This window comes from Zonotrichia leucophrys, chromosome 5 (assembly GCF_028769735.1).
Source record: "Zonotrichia leucophrys gambelii isolate GWCS_2022_RI chromosome 5, RI_Zleu_2.0, whole genome shotgun sequence".
In the NCBI taxonomy this organism is placed as follows: domain Eukaryota; kingdom Metazoa; phylum Chordata; class Aves; order Passeriformes; family Passerellidae; genus Zonotrichia; species Zonotrichia leucophrys.
This window is the reverse complement of record NC_088175.1, coordinates 53,611,126-53,633,246: the sequence shown is the minus strand read 5'-3', so window position 1 is coordinate 53,633,246 and position 22,121 is coordinate 53,611,126. Positions and strand designations below refer to the sequence as shown.

The window sequence follows — 22,121 nt, the reverse complement described above, 5'->3', positions numbered from 1 at the left end:
TGGCAAAGCAGATCTGTTGTGATTATGTGAGATCCAACAACTGCTCAGGATCATGGGGAAAAGACCTGAGTATTTTCACATTCTCAAGGAAAAAAGTATTTCAAAGATTCAGAAAGAATCCTCAGAGCAGTGTGTACTGCAGTGAAGCTCCCTGTGAGCAACCCATATTTCAACCTCTTCCTTTCAGCCCTCAAGAGATAAAAAAAAATTTCCACAAAACCCCTCAAATTCTGTAACTTTCCAGAACAGCAACAAGGACCTCAAACAGTTCTGAAAAGGCAGACTGATCCAGAGGAACACCAGGCCCACCCACAAAATCACAAAATTAAGCAGCTTGCCTGCAGTAATTCTGAATTTTATCACCAATACATGTGAAGGAGGACTGATTATGTGCATGAAACTCAGGGCACCCCAGAAATGACATGAAGGACAAAATTTTCCTCCTAAATCCTTTGCACTGCTATAGATTAGAGGCTGTAATTTTTCAAATACACATAGAGGAAGGATATCTCACTAGATGCTTCACTACATCATGGGTGAGGGTTTTGTTTTCCTATTGCTTTTTGTTTTATTATTTAGTTGTGATTCTTTTTTTAGTTGTGGTTTGCATGACGATGATTCAAAGCAATGCATGGGAATAAAGATAAAATCAGAGGAATAACAAATAAAAAAATTGGGGAAGGCTGACCACTATTAAGACACTGGCATTTTGAAAAATTAAAAAGGGGTCCAGTGGTGGGACTTTGGCCCTCTAAACAAGAGGAATCTGGTTTACCTAGAGAAACTCCTCCACAAACAGCAGTGAAAGTTAAAAGCACATTAAAACACATGGGATGAGTCACACTCTGTCTCCTGCCCAGAGAAAGAGCCTACAGGATTTACATGATTATTTCAGACTTACCACCTACATTTAGATTGGAATTTGGCAATATAAATCCCACATTATATATCAGAAAAAGCTTTCTGTAATCATCTGGTAAAATTACACATTTAGACCATATTCCAAATGCCTTCATTCTCAAATACCTGCAAAACTAGGTCAACAAAAAGAAAAGGTAACTTATCAAATTGATTTTTGATGTGTCTCCAAGGGAAAAGCAGTACAGACCCAGCATCTTTCTGTCCTCTCACTGCTACCCCTTCTAAAACATGTTAAATACCCTCAAAGGCATGTCTTTGAAAATAATTTTTTCTTGCATGCCACCTACAAATTCTCCTAATATTTACTTTCACCATGCTACCATGATACTTAAAGCATTTCTACATTTAAGTGGGAGGAAAAAAAGAAGTCTAAAAAGACACTGCTACATTTCTTAGCCAGGGGTCAGAAACACTTGATTTTTAATGAAAGAACTGTAAGGGAAAAACAAATGTTATTTGCATCAAAGAAAACCTCAATTATATTTCTCCTGATAGTGCTGGAAGTGGAATGGTCTGCAGTGCCTCTTCTGCATCTCAAAGGCTGGCAGAGCCCTCACAGGCTGCCTCAACTCTCCCTTCTGGCTCCACGAGCCTTTCATCCCACATCTTGCTCTCAGCATGCATTTGTGCCAAGCATGAAATCTATTTTAATCCCCCTGTTTTAAAGGAACAGCACTTGGGATAATGTTTGGTAGTGGAAAGCGACTCCAGACAGTTTAGCAGGGTAGGCAGAGACTCAGATTTGGGTTTTCTCTTGTGTGTTGTGCTTTGGAAGAGGGACATCAAAGGAGGTATTAGGTATTTTAAGGGATCACAGTTCACAAATATGCTGTGACTTGCACTGGAAATTTTGAGGAAAAAAGTAAAATAGAAAATCTAAGCCTTTATTTTGCTGCTTACACGGAAGATGAGCAATTTTGAGTGAGTGGCAATATTTTGCTAATGGCTGGGCAGAGAGAATCCTGTTAAAGTGAAAAATCCTGTAAAAAGATCTGCTCCACCACGCTGAGGAACTGTTTGTCCAGCAGGGACAGGAGTCAGCCCTCATGGCCCTGAGATGCCACACACCAACCTGGTTGTGGGAGGGAACTCCAGAGAAATTTCTAGAGTTTCTCTAACCTGTTGGGGCATTAGTGTTTTCCTGCAGGCAACATATAAACGGGAAAGAAGTGTTCAGAAGCTAAATGAAGCCAAGGTTTTACCACAGATGCCTGTTAAAGATTTTTATGAGCCCTTAGGCTCTTGGCCAATGGGCCTGATTGTAGAATTAAAGTCACTTCACCACTGTGAAACGAGTCAGAGAGGAAAACAACAAACAGAAAACACAACCCAGCTGATTTCACAGATTTGCCTAATTTTACTCTTCAAATATTTATCTTTTTTAAATGATCTCTTGGTTTTTAGCAAAAGAAAAATCCAACCAGACAAAAACAAACAAACCAACCAAAAGCCCCAAAAAGAACAAAAGAAAACAATCTTAAGAAGGAAAACATTCTGCATGGGTTCCAAACTCTATTTTATGAAAAATGAGAGAGTCTGTAACACAAAGGCTATAACAATCAGGCAGAGGCAATCCCACTTGAGACCCAGGACAGACTGCACAGGTAGCAGAGAGCAGACCCCGTGCCTCCCTTTCAGTAAGAAATGCCAGTGAAGGAGTCTGCTGTGGCTAGAACACTGACAATTTAAAAAGCAAACCAATAAATAACTTTTAAAAGTAAGAAGTGCAGTTTAGCAGCCATTGGGCCAAGGACAATAAATTGTCTGGAGGATAAAGTCCAGCCACCGGCAGACACCATTGTCTCCTACAACCCACGAGAGCCCAAGGTACCACTTGTCAGGATGGAGAAAAGAAAACTCACAGACTGGTTTGGAAGGCACCTTAAAGATTATCTAGGCCCAAGCCCCTTGCAACAGACAGGGACTCCTTCCACTGGACCTGGTTGTTCAAAGCCCCATCCAGCCTGGCCATGGATGGGCCACACACAATTTTTTGGGCAGCCTACTCCAGTGCCTCAGCCCCCTCACAGTACAGAATTCCTTACCCACATCTAATCTAACCCGGCCCTCTCTCAGTTCAGAGTCATTCCCACTTTACTTGCCCTTGTAAAAAGCCCCTCTCTGTTGGAGATTTTTTCAGAAATGGCTTAGAAGGCAGCTGTGAGGAGCAAATTCTCACAGCCTGTTTCTGTAAACAGTAGAAGTTCTCAGGTTGTTTTTAATTACAAGTAAAAGTGACAAACATGAAGGCCTTGAGAACCTTGCATACCAGAGTTCTCAGGCAGCTTTCTCATAACAAGTAGATATTCTATTTTTGGCTGTTTTGGGAAAGTAAAAGTAAGTTTTGAGAACACAAATCTTGGTATTGGAAACAAAAGGAGGGGTTGGTGTGTTATCTCTGACCTATTGCGAGCTCAGGTCTTGCAATATGCATGAACTTAATTAACACGGTTATAAAAAGTGACTGGTTGATCAATAAATCAGAGTCGATGCTGATCAAGGAAGATGGGTCGTCTCCCTCCACTTCAATACCTCTCCAGCTCTTTTGTAGCTCTTTTAGGTACTGGAAGGTGCTCTAAAATCTCCCTGGAGCTGTCTCTTCTCCAGGCTGAACAAACCCAAGCCTGTGTTCATAGGTCAGCACAAATTAACTAATGTCCAAAGCAGAAACTTTGCAGTTAGTTTTAAGGCTACATTTTCCTAGCTTAAATATTTAAATATTTTTACCACTTTCCACTCACAGATTTGTCCTGAGTGAAAGTATTCTATGTTGCCTTCCTAATTACAGAAATATCCATCTCTTTACATCTCACCATAGGAATTAAAAGGCCAGTGTCCTTGCTAACTCATGGAATGATTTAACTTATTTGTTTATTACATTGCTATCCAGGAATAATGCAAATTTATTGATTTGGCTTTGCCTTTATAGCTGTCCTGCTTCATACTAAGCAGCTGTTACTGAAAGTGGCTGAATTTGGGTAAAATACTCCTGCTTTACCCCTGCTAAATGAAGGGGAGCTCTGAGGACAGGGATGCTTTACCAGTCTCTCAGGCTGTAAGTTCTGGTCATCAGTGCCTGTTTGTGGTGCTGCCTCTCACCTTGGGACCCAGAGCTCTGTGACTCTCACTCCTCTTTCCTGAGCACTAAAGAGGAGATGGAAACTGGTCCAGCCTTGTGATGGGAGAGGGTTTTCTTCTCTGTTCTCAGCTCTCACTTGACTCAGCTGAGCACATTTCCAAAGCAAGTTTCCAAACAAGATCGACCAAGGCACGGAGGTGGTGGTTGGTGTCACACGTTCAACCCTTTACCTCCATCCTCCAGTCACAGCACACCAGCTGGGTGCCAAGGGCTCAGCCAAGTGTTACTCATCATGTTTTGGAAGCTCCAGAACAACAGGGAGAGTTTGCATTCCACTGGCTTTCCTCTGCCAGGAGAAGGCATGAGCCCCGTGTGGAGGAATCCTCTTTTCACAGGTCACCCAACAGGCAGGTTGGCAAACAGGCATTCCCTCACAAGAGCTACAGATAATTTCAGTATTAATGGCAGCACATCCAGAAAAACCTAAACAAACAAATAAAAAATACGCAGAATGCCTCAAAAGGGAGAAGAAAAAGGAGAAGGAAAAAAAAATGTGTGCACACTCTGGAGAGATACACAAACGATTGATGGTGGGACTAGCCAAGAAGTTGATAACAAAAAAATAAAGATCCACAATTTGGAGGACACCAGGAGCGACACAGAACTAAAGAGTGGCTCTGGACCCCTCAGCACTTGCTCCATCTAAGCAGACAAAATGCCCTTGAATTTTCAAAGATGAAATTTTCATTTTCAAAATGCTCAGTGGTTTGAATTGTAACAGCATTGTTGATGTTGACTTCTAATTGCCACTCAGAACTGAATTTTAAGAAAGGGAAAAATTACTAATTATTGATTTACAGAGGCAACAAACATCCCAGTGCACAGGTACCTCTCATCCCCAAAGATGGGGATATTTTCAATTCCAACCCCCCATGCCCATGAGAACAAACCAGGAAATGGGGTGGTTGAAGCACAGTGCATATACATGAAACCGATATGCAGAAACTGTGAATTACCAGCCCTTATCCAAAGCCCAGCAGTCTGTGCCTATACTCATCTGTGGCAATCAACTATCTGCAGGGAATTCAACTATTTAACTCTGTCTTCAGAATGCCAGAAAGATAAGCAAAAGGTTCCAAACATGCAGATGATTTAGGAGAGTAATAAGTCTTAGAAAGACAACAGTGAATCATTCACCATGAGAAGAGTGGCTATTATATTTTTTTAAAAACCTCTCACCATATAATATTTTGAATTTCATTTAAGAAGGATTCTTTTAAGTGTCAAGGTAATTTGACTCCCTATTAGCTGTCTCTTAAGCTTTTAATCGAATTCTAACCATAAAAAATGATTATATGCTGTACGAATTTCATCGGACCAATTTCAAAGTGCCAGAAATAACCTAAGCATGATTTAAATAGCACCAACCTGAACCTTTGCAGGCAGTGCCACTGGCTTTCAGCTGTGTTCAGAATAGTTCAGAAGCAGCATCCCTTAATGTATTTTTTATGGTCAAGGAAGTCATGGTAAGGGTGATTTTGAACTGAGGACATTTTTCTGCATTATCCTCTTATTCTAGCCAGAGTGTTAGGGACTCAATTTGAAATATATTTTTAAAAAAATATTATGACCAAAAAAAGGCCTTAAAATGAACAATTTATCACATTGGCACTGTTAGATGGGCTATTTCTTATCTGAAAGCAATCACCTCTTGGTTTAGATTTGTATCTGACACAAAAGAAAATATATTGTTGAGTTTCACATTACCATATGTGGGAATTCAGGGGCAGTTTCTCACGTGAGGGTGTGCACAGTGCTAGTGTCACTGCTGTCTAGACCCCTACAAAATTCCATTAACAATTTCCACCCTCGGGCTCAAGTTCCTAATCCATGTATTACTCTGCAAGGTGAGCTGCTTGAGGCTAGAAAACGAAGGATAAAGTCAGTTATAAGATCAGCTGAGACCTGTGGAATTCAATCTTCTCTAGATTTCTTCTCTAGAGACCCAAGCTAATAGCTGTAAGTGCAAGATTGCCAATTACAGCCCACATTTCATGTTGCTCTTCAGTGCTGAACCTCCCCAGTGATGCAGAAGAGTTGGTGTTCCCTACCCAGATGTCACCATAATTAATCCATAAAACCACATTGCTTCCTAATATCCATTACCTGAGCAGAAGGAGATGTGCAAACAAGTTTGGTGTGAGTTGTACAGCACTTCACTCTAAAAACTGAAAATGGAGTCATATTTCTCTCTCTACAAGGCTTTTTAAGGAAAAACTGTTTAATTAAGAAATTATACGTCAAATATTTTTACTTTTACCTTAATAACTAAGTACCTGTGGTTCATAATGTGGACTTTTTAATCTAATTACATAATATTACTTAAGCCCATGAACAAGAAGGTGATAAAGAAGGACTAGCTTCTAAAGGTCTATCTAGTCTTAAGGACCAGCCTTAAAACATCTATCTTGTTTTAAATATATTACTACATTCTAAAACTCTCAGTTTTCCACTATGTGATATTACACACTTCTATTCAAACAATACGCTTATAATCTTAGCTCTATCATTTAATTTTGGAAGCTTTCTCTACAGCTTCAGGTGAAACACAGTGTTCTCTTGGGGATCAGTGCCTATCAGTACAGAAAGTCTAAAATTCTCAGCAGCCAGGGTTCCAAGAGTTTGGGGTCTGATGAACAGCCTATTTTAAATCTTCAGCCTATTCTGCAGCCTGTTCTTTTAAATCTTAGTACAACTAAGACAAGACAACCTTGCTGCTAAAATAGATACTGATAAAATAGAGTCAGTCATGGTGTACGTGTGTGGCTCATGGTGTATGTGTGTAGCCCAACTGCAAATCTAGGTTGGTGTCTAGGCAAGCACACATGTAGATGTGTATATATATATATATACACATCACCCTACACATACTTATTTTCTGGTTTTAAGCACCTAAATGGGACTACTTTAAAAAAAAACATGGCTCAGAACAGAAGCACCCTTCTGACATTACAGTGTGGCAAAGAGAAGCTCCACTTACGGGCCTTGGCAAGCTGTACTGGTACATTTCTGGCCTGTAGGTGGGCACCCACTGCACGCCCGCCCGCGGCCGGCTCATGGTGCCGGGGGCACTGGTCACCACCTCGGAGTAGGGCAGGTGTGGGGCCGAGCCGTAGGCGTCCTGCCGGGGCTGGCCCCCGTGGCCAGCAGAGGCCAGGCTGAAGGCCTCCTCCAGCAGCATGTGCATCTGCTGCCGCACCTCGTCGATGGACGGCTGCGAGCTCAGCGTCGACGTCTCCGAGTGGCCCTTGGCCTGACGGGCCCTGCCGTAATTCCGCGGCTCGTTGACGCGGTCAATGTTGGTTTCTTCTATGATTTCAGGCTCGGTCTGGTGGGGGGAATAGAAGTGGATGTCACAGGCCTTACACGTGCTTTGACAGCATTTATAAATAGCATTTGTGCCACTTGGACATTCTCAAACGCAGACATAACACACACAGATGTAACGCACACAGACGTAACACAGACGTAACACACACAGACATAACACACATGTAACACACACAGACGTACCGCACACAGACGTTATACAGACGTAACACAGACATAACACGCACAGACATAACATGGACGTAACGCACATGGACATAAGGCACATGTAACACACGCATAACGCACCCAGATGTAACATACACGTAACTCACGCAGACGTAACGCACCCAGATGTAACGCACACGTTACACACACAGACATAACTCACACAGACGTAACGCACACATAACACACGCAGACGTAATGCACACAGACATAACACACACAGAGGTAAGACAGACGTAACTCACAGAGACATAACGCACACAGACGTAACACACACAGACGTACCGCACACAGACATAACACACACGTAATGCACCCAGACATAACACACATGTAATACACACAGATGTACCGCACACAGACATTATACAGATGTAACACAGACGTAACACGCACAGACATAACATGGACGTAATGCACACGGACATAAGGCACATGTAACACACGCGTAACTCACCCAGATGTAACATACACATAACACACACAGATATAACGCACACAGACGTAACACACACGTAACACACAGAGACGTAATGCACACAGACATAACGCACTCAGACGTAACATACACGTAACGCACGCGGACGTAACACACGCGGACATAACGCATATGTAACACACACGTAACGCACCCAGACGTAACATACACGTAACTCACGCAGATGTAACGCATGCAGATGTAACGCACACATAACACACACAGATGTAACGCACCCAGATGTAACGCACACGTTACACACACAGACATAACTCACACAGACGTAATGCACACATAACACACGCAGACGTAATGCACACAGACATAACACACACAGAGGTAAGACAGACGTAACTCACAGAGACATAACGCACACAGACATAACACACACGTAATGCACCCAGACATAACACACATGTAATACACACAGATGTACCGCACACAGACATTATACAGATGTAACACAGACGTAACACACACAGACATAACATGGACGTAACGCACATGGACATAAGGCACCCGTAACACACGCGTAACGCACCCAGATGTAACATACATGTAACACACACAGATATAACGCACACAGACGTAACACACAGAGACGTAATGCACACAGACGTAACGCACTCAGACGTAACATACACGTAACTCATGCAGATGTAACGCACGCAGATGTAACGCACACATAACGCACACAGATGTAATGCACACAGATGTAACACACACGTAACACACACAGATGTAACGCACACATAACACACGCAGACATAACGCACCCAGACGTAATGCACACATAACACACGCAGACATAACGCACCCAGACGTAATGCACACGTAACACACACAGACATAACTCACACAGACGTAACGCACACATAACACACGCAGACATAACGCACCCAGACGTAATGCACACGTAACACACAGACGTAACGCACACAGACATAACGTAGACATAACTCACCCAGACGTAACTCACCCAGACGTAATGCACACAGATGTAACACATGCAGACATAACATACACACAATCAGGAATTGTAACAATGTAGACACATGTAAAATGGAAAAGTAGAAACTCCCACAGACACAGGAGGGTTTGATGTGCAGCCTTGGGAGAATGTTGATGTAAAAATAAAATATACAGACATTAAGCAGAAAAATCATAAATGTGTGTTTCTGTAGTTGTAAGTAATATGTCTTAAGTAAGTAAAAAATTGTATTAATAAGATGGTGAAGGATTTATAATGTAGGCGTGTAACTGTATAGAATAAGCTAAGAGTTTAGATTTCTAATAGAAGCATAGGTGTGTATGTGTAATAGTAGCCCGTTGGATAAAAGTATCTGCATTGCAGTAGAAGTAAAGGTAATAGGTTAGGAAAGCAAAATAAACCCTATGGCAACTGTCCATTTGATTAAGAAGTTATATATTGTCTTGTAACAAAAAACCTGTGACTATTTTGTGCTACGGCCAACTGCTTGCTCTCATAAATCTCACAGCCTCTGATACTGATGTTTATCTGAGCAATAAATCATTTTTAGCCCAACTGTGGTCCCATCCCTTTACTTAAAGCAGCAATAATGATATAGACACACAACAAATATTGGAAAGAAATAATACAATGCAGGGGAGTATAATAGCCCTTTATATTCTACATTCTTTGCTGGGAAAAGTAGCAGGGACACTCTGTAGCAGATTAAACTGTCAATGGCTCACTTAAAACCAATTAGAATTAACATTTGAATTCTTGTCTTAGTTGTATCAATGGCAGTGCAACTGTGCCAGGAAGAGAACGGTTCCCCAAATAGTGCCATCACTGTGAAGGACCCCTTACAAGGGACAGATTATTAACACTAGAGACACTGAAATTCCTTTGTTCAGGCTCTCACATTAAGATTTCTGAAGAACTAAACTTCAGGAGTTTTTCTGAACTTCCACAATGACATCACAAATTCAGCCCTGCCCCTTGCAGAGAACACCGTGGCCCAGCTCAGGGGTCTTACCCAGCCCCCATGCAGGAGTCACAGGTATTTATGCAAAGTTAACCTGGGAACAGGGAATCAAGCACATTCTCCCACAACCAGACAGTGCTTGGGCAGCTTAGCTTGAAGGGCTACTCCTAGGGTGATTCCTTCTGTACAGATAAGTACAAACAGAAATCACCTCCCTGCTTTTTTTTGGCTCTAACTCCATGACAGAAATCAATCACATTGCAAGAAGCTGAAAGTGGAATACCACACTTCATCTGTATTTTTTAAGATCAATTTTACAGCCCAGAGTTTTAAAAACATATGTTTCTAACCAGCAACTATAATTATAATGATATCATATATAAATATATAATAATAAATATATAATTATAATTTATAATTCTTTAAATACCTGTAAAATGCATTGACTGTGAAGGATAACTGGGATGAGCAAAAGGATCTGTGCCTCCTTCTATATATAGCATGTGCTTAGAAACTGTGTTAGTGTTTAAAATAGCCCTAAATAAAAGAATACAACAGGATGTTCTTGTTAAAAATTCCAGCACTATCCTGATCATTTCAGTGTTCTGTAGCTCCTAGTGTGGCATATCTTTTTCCCCTGTAATAGTGATTTTTCTGCACCTGAACAGATAAGTGACTGTGCCCCCAAGCTTTTGTAAGCTGTGGGACAATCGTAAAATATATTTATTCCTTTTCAGAGGGAAATACCAAACTGGTGTTCTTTTTCTGTTATCAGCCACTCATAAAAGAGTTATACTGGTAGTGAAAACTGATAATAAATCTAAGTAAAATACTAATTTGCTTTCCCTGATTTAAGCATACCTATTTTGTATTGAATGAAAGTATGGCAGTAAAAAAGAAAGAAAAATTAAGATAAAAATTAAACATTTGCACATTAGAATTTAACCATAATTTACATAGTCATAGTTACACAGTATATTATCTAAATTCAAAGCCACAAACTCAAATTCAGGCTTCTCAAGTGGTACACACATCAGATTGGGGGAAGGGGAATGCAACTGCACCAAATTATCTTAAATGGAAAAACTTCGTGGGAAATCTTCAACTAAAACCTCTCCCGTAATTTCATTCCTTCATTTTGATTCCATTGGTGTTTGCGTTGCTACAATAAATAAAAATCAGAGACATTTTAGAAAGCTGACTATAAAATGCAATGGTAGTTTGTGTAAGTGCAGCCAAAGAGCCTCTGAAATCATAATATCCTGACTGGATGATTAACAACCATGGTTCTTCCATTTGCTCATGCCTGCAAAAATGTGAGTGGAATCCCACATAGACCTATTAGTACCCAAAGCTGAAATAAATCAGTTTTTTTACTACAACTCACTGCTGAAGCCATTAGACCCCCACAGAATGTTTAAAATATATCACATGTATACAAGATTCATATTAGCAGCCAACATTAAGGCAGCTTTGAATCATCAATATAAAAGCTGACATGTAGATTTTGCAGCAAAATAATAATAATTTCTTTTCCTCCTATTTTAAAATCTATTTCAATTCATCCTATCACTTTCTGAGTGTTATTTGTTATTTTGTTTGTTATCCTTTCAACTGAAACACTTAGCTGTCCTAAATAGAGGCCACCATTACACAAAATCATACACAGGTACTGCACAATAGAAGGGACTAGAGGTACTTGAAGAAAGCAAACAAAACCCTGCAGTGAGAAACAGACTTTCTATATCTCTTGAATAATTCTGCTGCTGCAACATTATCAGTAAAATTCTTTATGTGAACGTTAATCTATAACCTTTGGGGTGCATTGCATTAATTCAGCTATATCAACTAAATTATGCCCATGAATTCTTTTGTATACTGATTATTTAGACATTTATAATAAGGTCATTTTCTTCCTTTGATAGCAAAAACAGCCTAAATATTTTCTGCTCTGGTATAAATCATTAGAGCAGTCTAGAGGTTCTAGAATCTTTTGGTATGGCATGCACTCTACACAGAGTTGTTCATGAACTTGTTGAAAATAATAAACATGTTAATAAAGTCTTCTGAATCTAATTCCTACTTGAAAGTGATGATAGTGAAACCTGTTGGGATTCTTTAAAATGGAAAGCTAGATACTGTGCAATAATAATTCATTTATAAAGGCACTATGAAGGCAAGTAATATACTGAGAAAATCAAACAGTAGAACGTATACTCCAAAATAATATTAAAAGCTACATATTCCATAAGGACAAATGTAAAATATTGGATCTTTATCTTCATGTCTTCACCAGTTTTTAGCTCTGAGAAACAGAACTACGATTCAAAGAAATATCACCAAAATTAATTATAGAGAATGAAGTATTTTCAGAAAAGTATGAATGAAGTATTTTAGAAAATCATTTAGAAATTTGTTATTGAAAGGAAACCTTGTGGTTGTGCACATGAATGAGGAATTCTTAAAAAGTTTCTTAAAGAATCTGGGAGGTCTCAATCTCTTTTCTTTAAAAATAAAAGCATTATTGTTTTTGGGAAGAAAAACCTCAACACACAACCTGGGTGTACTGGTAACAGCTCAAATTCCCTCCACAAATTTTTATGCTGTAAAAAAAGTCTCCCGACTTTTTTTAGGCAATATGAATTATTTGATTCATAAATTGAATGATTTGGCACTGCTTGTAAAATGCAGATTTCACTATTCTTTGGCAGCACCTGCTGCTAAATAACATCCTGGGAGGAAGAGTTTAGCAGCACTCTGAGGAGGCTGGAACATTTAATATGACAAATTGGATGTCAAAAATGGGTGCCAGGTGTTGCCGTATGAAACAGAAAGGGCACATGAGTCAGCACTCAGAGCAGCCCCTCCTCACCCATTTTCAGAGGTCAGATTTGCAGAGGTGTTTAGCTGGTGAGACCCATGAATTCCATGGATGCAGCCATCAGTGGGTATCCTGGGAGACAGAGCCTGTCAGACACAGCTCCCAGGAGCCTCAAACAGGAGAGGGGGACCAGCCCACGCTGCAGGCCCAGCCTTGGCAGCTAAATTTCAATATCCTGTCCCATTTCCCAGCAGCATTTCTGTGCTTTCAGATGGGAAATGCATTCAGAGCTGGAAGAGGTGCACTGCAGTGAATCTGCAGTGCATCGGGCAGAGGGATTTTATGTAACTTAGTGAAGCACTGTGCCAGGGACAGGTTACCCAACTGCAGCACCAAAGGCAAGGCAAAAGCAATTTTTTCTGTGATGTGCACACATCTCACAGCTTACAATTACTCTGAGGACACTTCACAATCTGCATAAGCTCGTTAATCTACTTCCAAGGTTTTTAATACATTTTCTTTTAAAAATGGTTTATATATAGCATACACAATATATTGAAATATATTTTTAAAATCTGCTGCCGTGCCTGCTCCCCAAATGTTTTCAACACTGATTTCCAGGGAAATATCTCCTGTGAAAAACTAGCTTTTATTAGCACAGTATTGGCATCCTAATTCCTCAGAAAGCAGTGTACCAGTCAGCCCACTCACACAGCTCCACATGACTCCTGCAGTTTGATTGGAAGTGTCCAAATGCAGGGAATCATTTCAGAAATCTGACAACTACAACTTACCCTGAAGAATTCTGTAAAAGGTTTAAACTTTCCTGAACACATCCCCCCAACTTTGGTACTTTCTTTCTCCTTGCTAAAATCACATTCCTGGCAGAGAGAGGGTTGACAATGAAACATCCCCCCACAAAAAATGTTTTTCACCTACAATGTTTAGAGGATGGGCAACCACAGGTGAACTTCCTTGTTTTCCAGAATGGTTTAGACCCTCTCTAGGACTGATCTTCAGAGCTGGCTGAGCAACAGTAGCTTGTACACATGACAAAGGATTGAAAAACTCAACATTTCCCCAGAGTGGGGGGATATTTATAATCCTCCTTCTGGGTTCACACAGCATCAACTTGCACCCAGTGTTTGTTCAGACTGCACAAGACAACTCCTCTGCCTTGTGCTGCCTGCATGAGCTCCTTGGACCACAAAGCAGCATCACCTCTAGCTGGGTTTGACATTTACCTGCACAAAACTCTCCCAGTTCTGATGGGAGCAAGAGGACAATCCCTGTCCCCAGGGGATTTCCAAAAACACTGCCATTGGGACTTAGTTCTTAGGATGAACTCCTAAGTTCATCCCCTGTTCATTCTTCTGAACCAAGAGAGCAGCTCCAGGCTGTTCTTCAGAACAGAGGATTTTAATTGCAATGAAGAAAGCTCACTGTCAAGCAGCCACACACTTAGAAGAGCTATCTAAATTCAAGATTTAATACTTTGGCAAATATTGGGGTTTGGGCAAAGGTTTTCTTTGCATTTCAGACTGTAAAATGATGTAGAATGATAAAGTACACGAAAAAGTCTGAGCTTTCTTCAGGATGCTGAGTGCACATAAACTCCAGTAACACTAAATATCTCATGGCAATCTGTCTTGTGGCTTATCAATTGTTGCCTGGAGCAAGTCAAGGCTTTGCTGAGCAGATTTCTGTGCCTATACCCAACAAACTTACATCATATCCACTGTTCCGGATGCCACGCCTCGGCCTTTCTCGAGTCACCAGCAGATCCATCTCCGTTTCCCCTGGGCTGGGACTGTTCAGGGACTGCCTGCTTCTGTACACTGAGTTCTTCAGGGGCTGCCTAGAAAACATGAAACAAGAAAATGGTAAAATGAGAAAGAAAAAATCATGACAGACAATAATTGCCAATACTCACCTTTATTCTAAAATTATGACGTTCATAGAAATGCCACTTTGTTACAGGATATTCTTTCTACATACATGAAGTGCTAGAAATCTGTAACCTTATTAAGAGATGATTAATTGATTGTTACAGTTTAAGGAAAATAAAAGTTACGTAAAAAAGGCATGGACATTGTATGTGGGAGCTTGCCAGATGAAATATGTCCCAAGAAGATATCAGGACCCTTTTAACTTCAGCTGATATGACTCAAACTCATTTTAAAAAACATATTAAAAAATAACAGGCTCTCCCACACACACAGATGGGGAGCAGAGATTTTGGTTGCTGATCCTGAAAGCTGAGAGAGAAGCAGGAAAAAGCTCCACTGAAACAAACCCCCAGCACAGGGAATGGGAAGAGACACAGCAGTGGGAGGAAACTGTTGCAAGATGCTGGTTTTAAATAGCCAGTTTGGTAACTGGCCACAGCTTTCTCAGAGAGCTGAGCTTCCTGGCATTCAGCTGCTTCACTGGGACAAAGGGCTGCTCATCCCTGGGCACTGAGCTTCCACTGCTGGCTGCTCCAAGCCAAGGGGAAGGAAATGCAATAGAAAGGCAGAATAAAACTGAATATCCAAAATACCTGGTAATGTCTCCATAAAAACCATTTCGGCCCTTGTTGCTGGTTATACAAAAACAAATGCAGCATCCCTCTGTGAAATACAGAGCATATGTGTACATATCTGCAGGAGGGTTTGCCAAATGGTGCCACAGGAACTTTATGCTTCATCAAGCTGCATCTTTTAGGAAGGCTACTTCTACACCAGCAGAGTTTGTGAGTTGTTCTCATGCTTTGTCTGGTCATTACTCATTTTGTTGCACACTCCAGAGGAGCACTGCTCCTGAAGTAGATCAGTAACAGATGAAATAATGGCATGCCAGCTTCATTTATTAACACAGCAATTACACTGCTAGAGCCTGACACAAAGTTATCTTTGCCTAGCCATGCTATTTTTCTGCCTTGTGCAATTACTCCATTCAGAACATTAAAATTAGATCAGGTCATCTAACGTCTCTGTGCTGCTTATTTCACACAGAGGACCTGCCAGTGCTCATAGTGAAGTAAGACAAGTTGCACTATTATGTCTGAAGTCACATTTTCAAGTCACTCCATGGTTTAACATCTCAAGAACCATCAATGAAATGAACAGACAAGACAGTCCAAATTAATTCACTGATAAATAATTCTTCAGTTATTCCAGATCTTGTTAACAGCACTTTTTGCCTTGACAGATTAGAGCAGCAGAAACTGGTTTGCAGAAATCCAGAAAGTAGGACATTTACATGATCAGACAGGATAAAAGGTAGGACAAAAAAACCCAATTTCACGCTTCTGATTAAATAAATTACTCAGGCATGTACTTGGTTCTAAGACAACTTTCCAAAACTTCTGTGTGACCTTTGATCACAAATCACCATGCTTGTGTTTCAAAGTCCCAAATGCACTTCCAAAGCAGAAGGCAAGCAGAGCTTTTGGAATAAGTTTCTCCTAGAAAAATAATATTGAGTACATTCTTTCTTGCTATATAGTCTTTCTCTGACTATATTGTTGGCATTAACAGAAAACAGGGTTATGCACAGGGTAACCAGATCTGACAATCTCCATCTTCTTACATCAAAGGTCTCCAAAATTTCATATGTTTTACAATAGGTCCATAAATACTTAGTTGAGGCAATTGTGATATATTTTATAAGAGACTCAAATATACAGCTCTGTAAAACGTGCAGATTCTTGACCTGATTGCAAACTATTAAAGAAAACCCAAGAATAGTGCATTTCATCATTAGGCTCTTAAAAATTACCTTGAGATTGCCAATTACCTCATTTAAGAGAGTTTTACTAATGAGAAAGGAGGTATGAACAGGAACAACTGGCATTCAAATGGGTTCAGAAGTGCCTTCTGGGAACACAGCTGGAATGTTTTAAAACATGAGGATTATGGTACTGATGACTGAAAGGTACCTAGAGCACAAAGCTCTATTCTGGAAAAAAAATCAAATCATTTAGCAGCAAGGCTTTGTAAATCACTTTTAAATACAGTTTTAAATTAAATCAAAATATAAAGGTAACCTTAAGTAATCAACTGCATCCCTATTTTCTGATATGTTTTGGAAGTGCTGTAACAATGCAACTTAAGTTACAGGAATATATATAAAACAGAAAATATGCTTACCCAGATTGCTTTTAAAGCAATTTTATCTCATTACAGAAATGCAATTGTATTGATTCATTTATCAATAACAAAACTCCACACTACCTTGTTGTGTTTTTCAAGGTTTTCCTCCAGCAGTGTAATATTTTAGCCATCTTAGAAAACTAAGGGCAATAATTTTCATACCAAATTTAGTTCCAGTGTGGAAATTTTAGCACAGAATTCAGAACTGGTTTGTTTGTAAACACTGCAGCATCTGTAAAGTTCATTAAGTGTTCTGTGTCTTCACAGAAAGTGCATCAGAAGCAATTCTCTCTCCTCATGTGGGGATACAGGTCATATATTTAACAAGTCCAGCAGCCAGCCTTTCATGGTGCAGCTGGAACCATTCCTCCACAGGAGTTTACCTGCCTCCCATCAGTTTCTGTAATTCCAGGGATCCCTGGCTGAAATAGACTGTGGCAAATTCACACAACACACAGGAAAAAATGTATGGGATCCTCCCACACACTGGCACATGAACAAACATCAGGGTGTTTAACAAAAGGCACGTGGCTGTGTTAAAGCTTGAGTTTAAAACTTTAAACACTTCCTGTGAGCCAGGTGACACATAATAAGCATCCAAATTAATGTGTCACAGCCACACCAATGTGTTGGGGGACTCTGGACTAAATGCATTCCTCAACACAAGTTCCCAGTGCTCTGTCTGCATCTCCTGGAAACAGTGTGCAGAGCAGGGCTCCCATGTAAGGACAGGCTCCATTTTTTACCTTCTCAGTGTACAATAAATTGGAAAACTCCACAAGGAAATGGTGCCCCAGGACATCCAACATAACATACAGCTGAGTCAGTCTTTTCTCCTCAGTGACCTCTGCAGCCCTGGCAAACAGCTCTTCCAGGGCAGTATCCCTCAGCCACTGAACTCTAGACCTACAGAAACACATCTGATCTCAACTTTTGCCCATAATCTGAGGCAACAGTGCTCTTGTAATTCCCATTACAGTCTTTTTCATGCCTGTGCCCAGAGGGTAATTGCTGCAGCTGCACTGTGTGCAGTGCCTGTGTCACCAGCAATGCTCTGATTGCAGTCCACTGATGCTCATAGGAAAATTCTGGTCTGAACTTTCCAGAAGATGGGATGCAAGATTGCACCTGCAGGCGTGAGGGGCCATTTCCAGGGGAAAGCTGCTTCAGTATCCCTTTTTCTCTCATGGATCAACTGATGTTAGTCCCTGATTACAGTAAGAACCAGAGCCCTCCTGTGCAAGGTGTAATGGCAAACACACTCTCTTACCATCCCTCATCCTCCAGAGCTTCCGAGGAAGAGGAATCTGCACACTGTGCCATTCCTGGGGTAGGACTGGTGCGATCTCCTCTTTCCAACGTGCCAGTTTGTGTTTTAGACGAGCACCAGCAACAGAGCACCCACCCACAGCTCAGGCACAATCAGCACCTGCACTCCCTCCTCATTTCTAAAATGGGGTTTTGAATGCTACTGCTATGCCATCCTCAGGAGACAGTGAAGTGTTAATCAAACATTGGCAATGTTATACAACATGCCAGCTTCACATGACAGATGAGCAAATTATGAATTTCTCTGTTAAAGGCACAGGAAGATCACCAATAACAGGCACACAGATACTATCACTGCAGGACTTACAGGGACAATGCACTGGTTCTGCTATCTCATGCCCTCTGCAATAGTTATATTCAGATTAAAATAATGACAAAATAGTAACACCACTGTATTTTGAAAAAGAACCAATCCAGATGCTAACTTCCTGCCTAAAGTCTGCTCTGAGTATCACCAATAACATTACTACCACTTTTTCTGTTTACCTTTGAGAATGACTCACAAGAACTTGCAACATTCCCTTCACTTATTTTTTCTCTTTCCATTTGTTTGTTTTTATCCACACTGCAGTTTTACCAGAGAACATGTTTTCCATGGGCTGTATGAATTTTCTTCATAAAGCAGAAGGGGCCAGTGACCAGATACAACAAACAAAACACCTGGCTCATTAAAATGGCCCCCCTGGCTCCCAGGACATCAACTCTCCTCCCAGATGAAGAACTGCAAATAAAAAAGTCTCACCTGTTTTTAGGCTCAGCAAATGGAGATGAGACATCTGCATCTGGATCCAAAATATGGTCAAGTTCTTTCTGGTTTTTCTCATACATCCTTTTTCTGTCTGTCAGTGCCTTGCTGTTATCAACCTGTGGGAAATCATAGTACCCTTTCCTCTTGGCTTTCAGGCGCAGCTTGTTGCGGTAGTGCTCTATATCAGACTTCTGCTTCAAAGCCTTGTTCACCTAAAAGGCAAGAAGATGTTTCAGGGCTGCTGGTGGGCTGGCTACCTCCAAAGGATCTCGTCAGCGCGTGTTTGATGCGCCGCGTGTGTCATCCCTCTGTAGCACACCGTGCCATCTGCAAGCAGCGAGGAACTGCAAGTGAACAGAGCCGCTGCATTTTTATGGCTTGGCAGATGGTTAAATAATTTTAGCCTAAAAAAACTGTGTACCATTACAACAGTGACTCAGAGACACCCACTGAGGAAAAACACGAGTGGTGTCAGCCAACCGCCATGACCCAGCGCTGCATGTGCTTTGGGGCACAGCATGAAAACTCTGAAACCATGAGAACGCTGTACAGTACAGAGACATCCCCCCTGACTGCACAAAACCTGAAATAAGTCATCACTGATGGCTGGGGAAAAGTCCAGTGAAATGTCATCAAATGTCTATTTTGTTTATACACTTTCTGTGTGGTGGTGTTCACAGGGGTCTTAGGATGAGGGAAGAGATGAGAATGTTGACTCCATGTTTCAGAAGGCTTGATTTATTATTTCATGATATATATTATATTAAAACTATACTAAAAGAATAGAAGAAAGGATTTTATTAGAAGGCTAGCTAAGAATAGAAAAGGAATGATAACAAAGGCTTGTGACTGACCAAGACAGTCCAGACAGCTGGACTGTGATTGGCCATTAATTAGAAACCACTAACACAAACCAATCACAGATCCACTTGTTGCATTCCACAGCAGCAGATAATTATTGTTTACATTTTGTTCTTGAGGCTTCTCAGCTTCTCAAGAGAAAAAAAATCTTAAAGAAAAGATTTTTCATAAAACATGTCTGTGACACTCCTGTCAGAGAGGAACCTTTAAAAAATGGGTGTTTGCTCCATCCTGATACAGCTTAGTCCCATGGTTTCTCTAAAATATTGAAAAAACTTCCCTCCTGCTTCAAACTGCAAGTTACCTGGAAATCAGGGATGTACTTCATCTTCCATAGTCAAATTCCACAATCTCCTCAAACTACAGGAAGTGTGTGTGTAAGGGTGCACACAGCACCAGCAGTGTCATCCTGCTGCCTTACAGAAAAGAGATGTTGAATGCTAAATAAGCCTTTCTCCAAGTTTGGAAGCTACATGGCACATCAGGACTTAAAATGCCAGTATGAAATGGAGCACAACAGGCTGCAATAATCCAGGCCCACATGGGACCTCTGTCTTTTACAGTGTCCCTGGCAGCAGCCCTCCCTGCAGCTTTTAAACTGTTTTTAGCTGTTTAAATGACTGTTGCAATGCGAGTTTGTAAACAAGGCACCTCTGTGGCTTGTTCCCATCATGTTCAACAACTTCATGAAAGCCTCATTCCTTTGCAAATGGACTGGTCTTGATTAAATCTACATCAAAACATGAGTATAAAATAAGTATTGCAGTCAAAGCATGCTTTTGGGCCAGCATCTGGAGCAGACATTCGTGCCATCCCATTTTTTTTCCTTCAAAACAAGTGCACCCTCTGTGCAGGGAAGAGGCTGGAGTGCAGAGCAAGGCCAGGGTCCCACTGCCCCCCTTCTCACTCTGATTGAAATATAGTGCTCAGTACAGAAAGATCAGCCTGGCACCCAGATGATCTATACACATTTTCATAACCAGCTACAGAATTCACATAGGAAAAGATGTTATTCTGCTGCCTTCATTAATTATTTTTTTCAAATAGGAGAGAGGGACACTGGGAGGGTAGGAATATAGAAAATCACCTCTTCCAAGGTCGCAGGCATTCACAGGTGCATTGTGAAAGAGCAGATCTTAAATTCTCAGGTCTGTGCACCCACAGTGCTAATGAAACTTTATGTAGCATAAAGGTGACAAGCTCCTCGCAGCCTTCAACTCTAATAGGCTTAAGATCCTTCCACTTGTGGCTGTAGGCAAGGAAACACCTGGAGACACTTCTCAGGCAGTCCTTACCTCCCCATTGGTGATGGCAGACTCCTGGCTCCTCTCTGAGGCAGCATGGACAGCAGGGAGGGCCACGGGTTTGATGGCGATGAGCTGCACCGAGCCCGAGGAGGTGTCGAAGGGGTCCACGGCAGATTTGGCCACATTGTCAAAGAGAATCCCTCCTTCCTCTTCATCACTCACGGCCACTAGAGCACATCAAACTCACTCAGCACAAAGACACAGACATTTCTGCGGCCTGCTCGAGGGGAAATTCAGCAAGCACACGCTTTGGATTAATGATGTGCTCAGTGCACTCGAGGTTTCAGGCCTGGGAGACCTTTACACCGGGGACAAACATCCCATTAGAGCACAGGAAATATTATGGATTCAAAGGATTGTCTGTCCCTTCCCCAAAGAAGGTTCCAATCCGTGCTAATAAGATGGGAAAAAGGAGAAGAAGGATGCAGGAAATGGTATGAAAATGACAGTGAAAGTTAAGGTAGATGTTTTTCTAGGTTTCACATGGAAACACACACACAGGTGCCCACGTGCCAAGGCATCAGTAGCTACACCTGATCAAACCCAAGAGTGCAGCTTTTTTTCTGTCTTATGCTGCAAGAGCAAGGGCATACTCAAAATTTGCTAAAATAAACAGGTTTCTTTTTCAAAACTTATTAATGCTAAAAACACCACTTATTAAAATAAAAACATTTTCTGCTGTGTGTTAAAAATGCTTAAGAAACTGATGGTATCTAATCTTATGTTAATTTTTTGCTTTGTAAGCAGTACCTCAGGTCTCTGTGAAGTTAAACTTTAGAATTTCTTAAGAACCAGAAGAAGGTTTCTGTAAATCTTTAAAATTAAATGGCATGGCAAAGTATCTTTAGTTTTAGATTTCTATATAAATAAATAAAGCTCCCACATGCAATTG

The 22,121-nt window shown here is 41.0% G+C and overlaps 1 protein-coding gene across 5 annotated transcripts in view; it reads right to left on the bottom strand.

Moving 5' to 3' along the window:
• The window catches only part of KIAA1549L (KIAA1549 like), a 141,358-nt gene that overhangs the window by 16,202 nt on the left and 103,035 nt on the right, over window positions 1-22,121 (bottom strand). For 4 of the 5 annotated variants that reach the window (XM_064715681.1, XM_064715677.1, XM_064715678.1 and 1 more), the window contains exons 14-17: window positions 21,218-21,396; window positions 19,056-19,273; window positions 14,577-14,706; window positions 7,041-7,388 (exon numbers count right to left, since the gene is read on the bottom strand). In XM_064715681.1, coding sequence (XP_064571751.1) covers window positions 7,041-7,388; window positions 14,577-14,706; window positions 19,056-19,273; window positions 21,218-21,396 — 875 coding nt within the window. The remainder of the gene's footprint in view (window positions 1-7,040; window positions 7,389-14,576; window positions 14,707-19,055; window positions 19,274-21,217; window positions 21,397-22,121) is intronic. The other variant, XM_064715679.1, reaches the window with a different exon arrangement.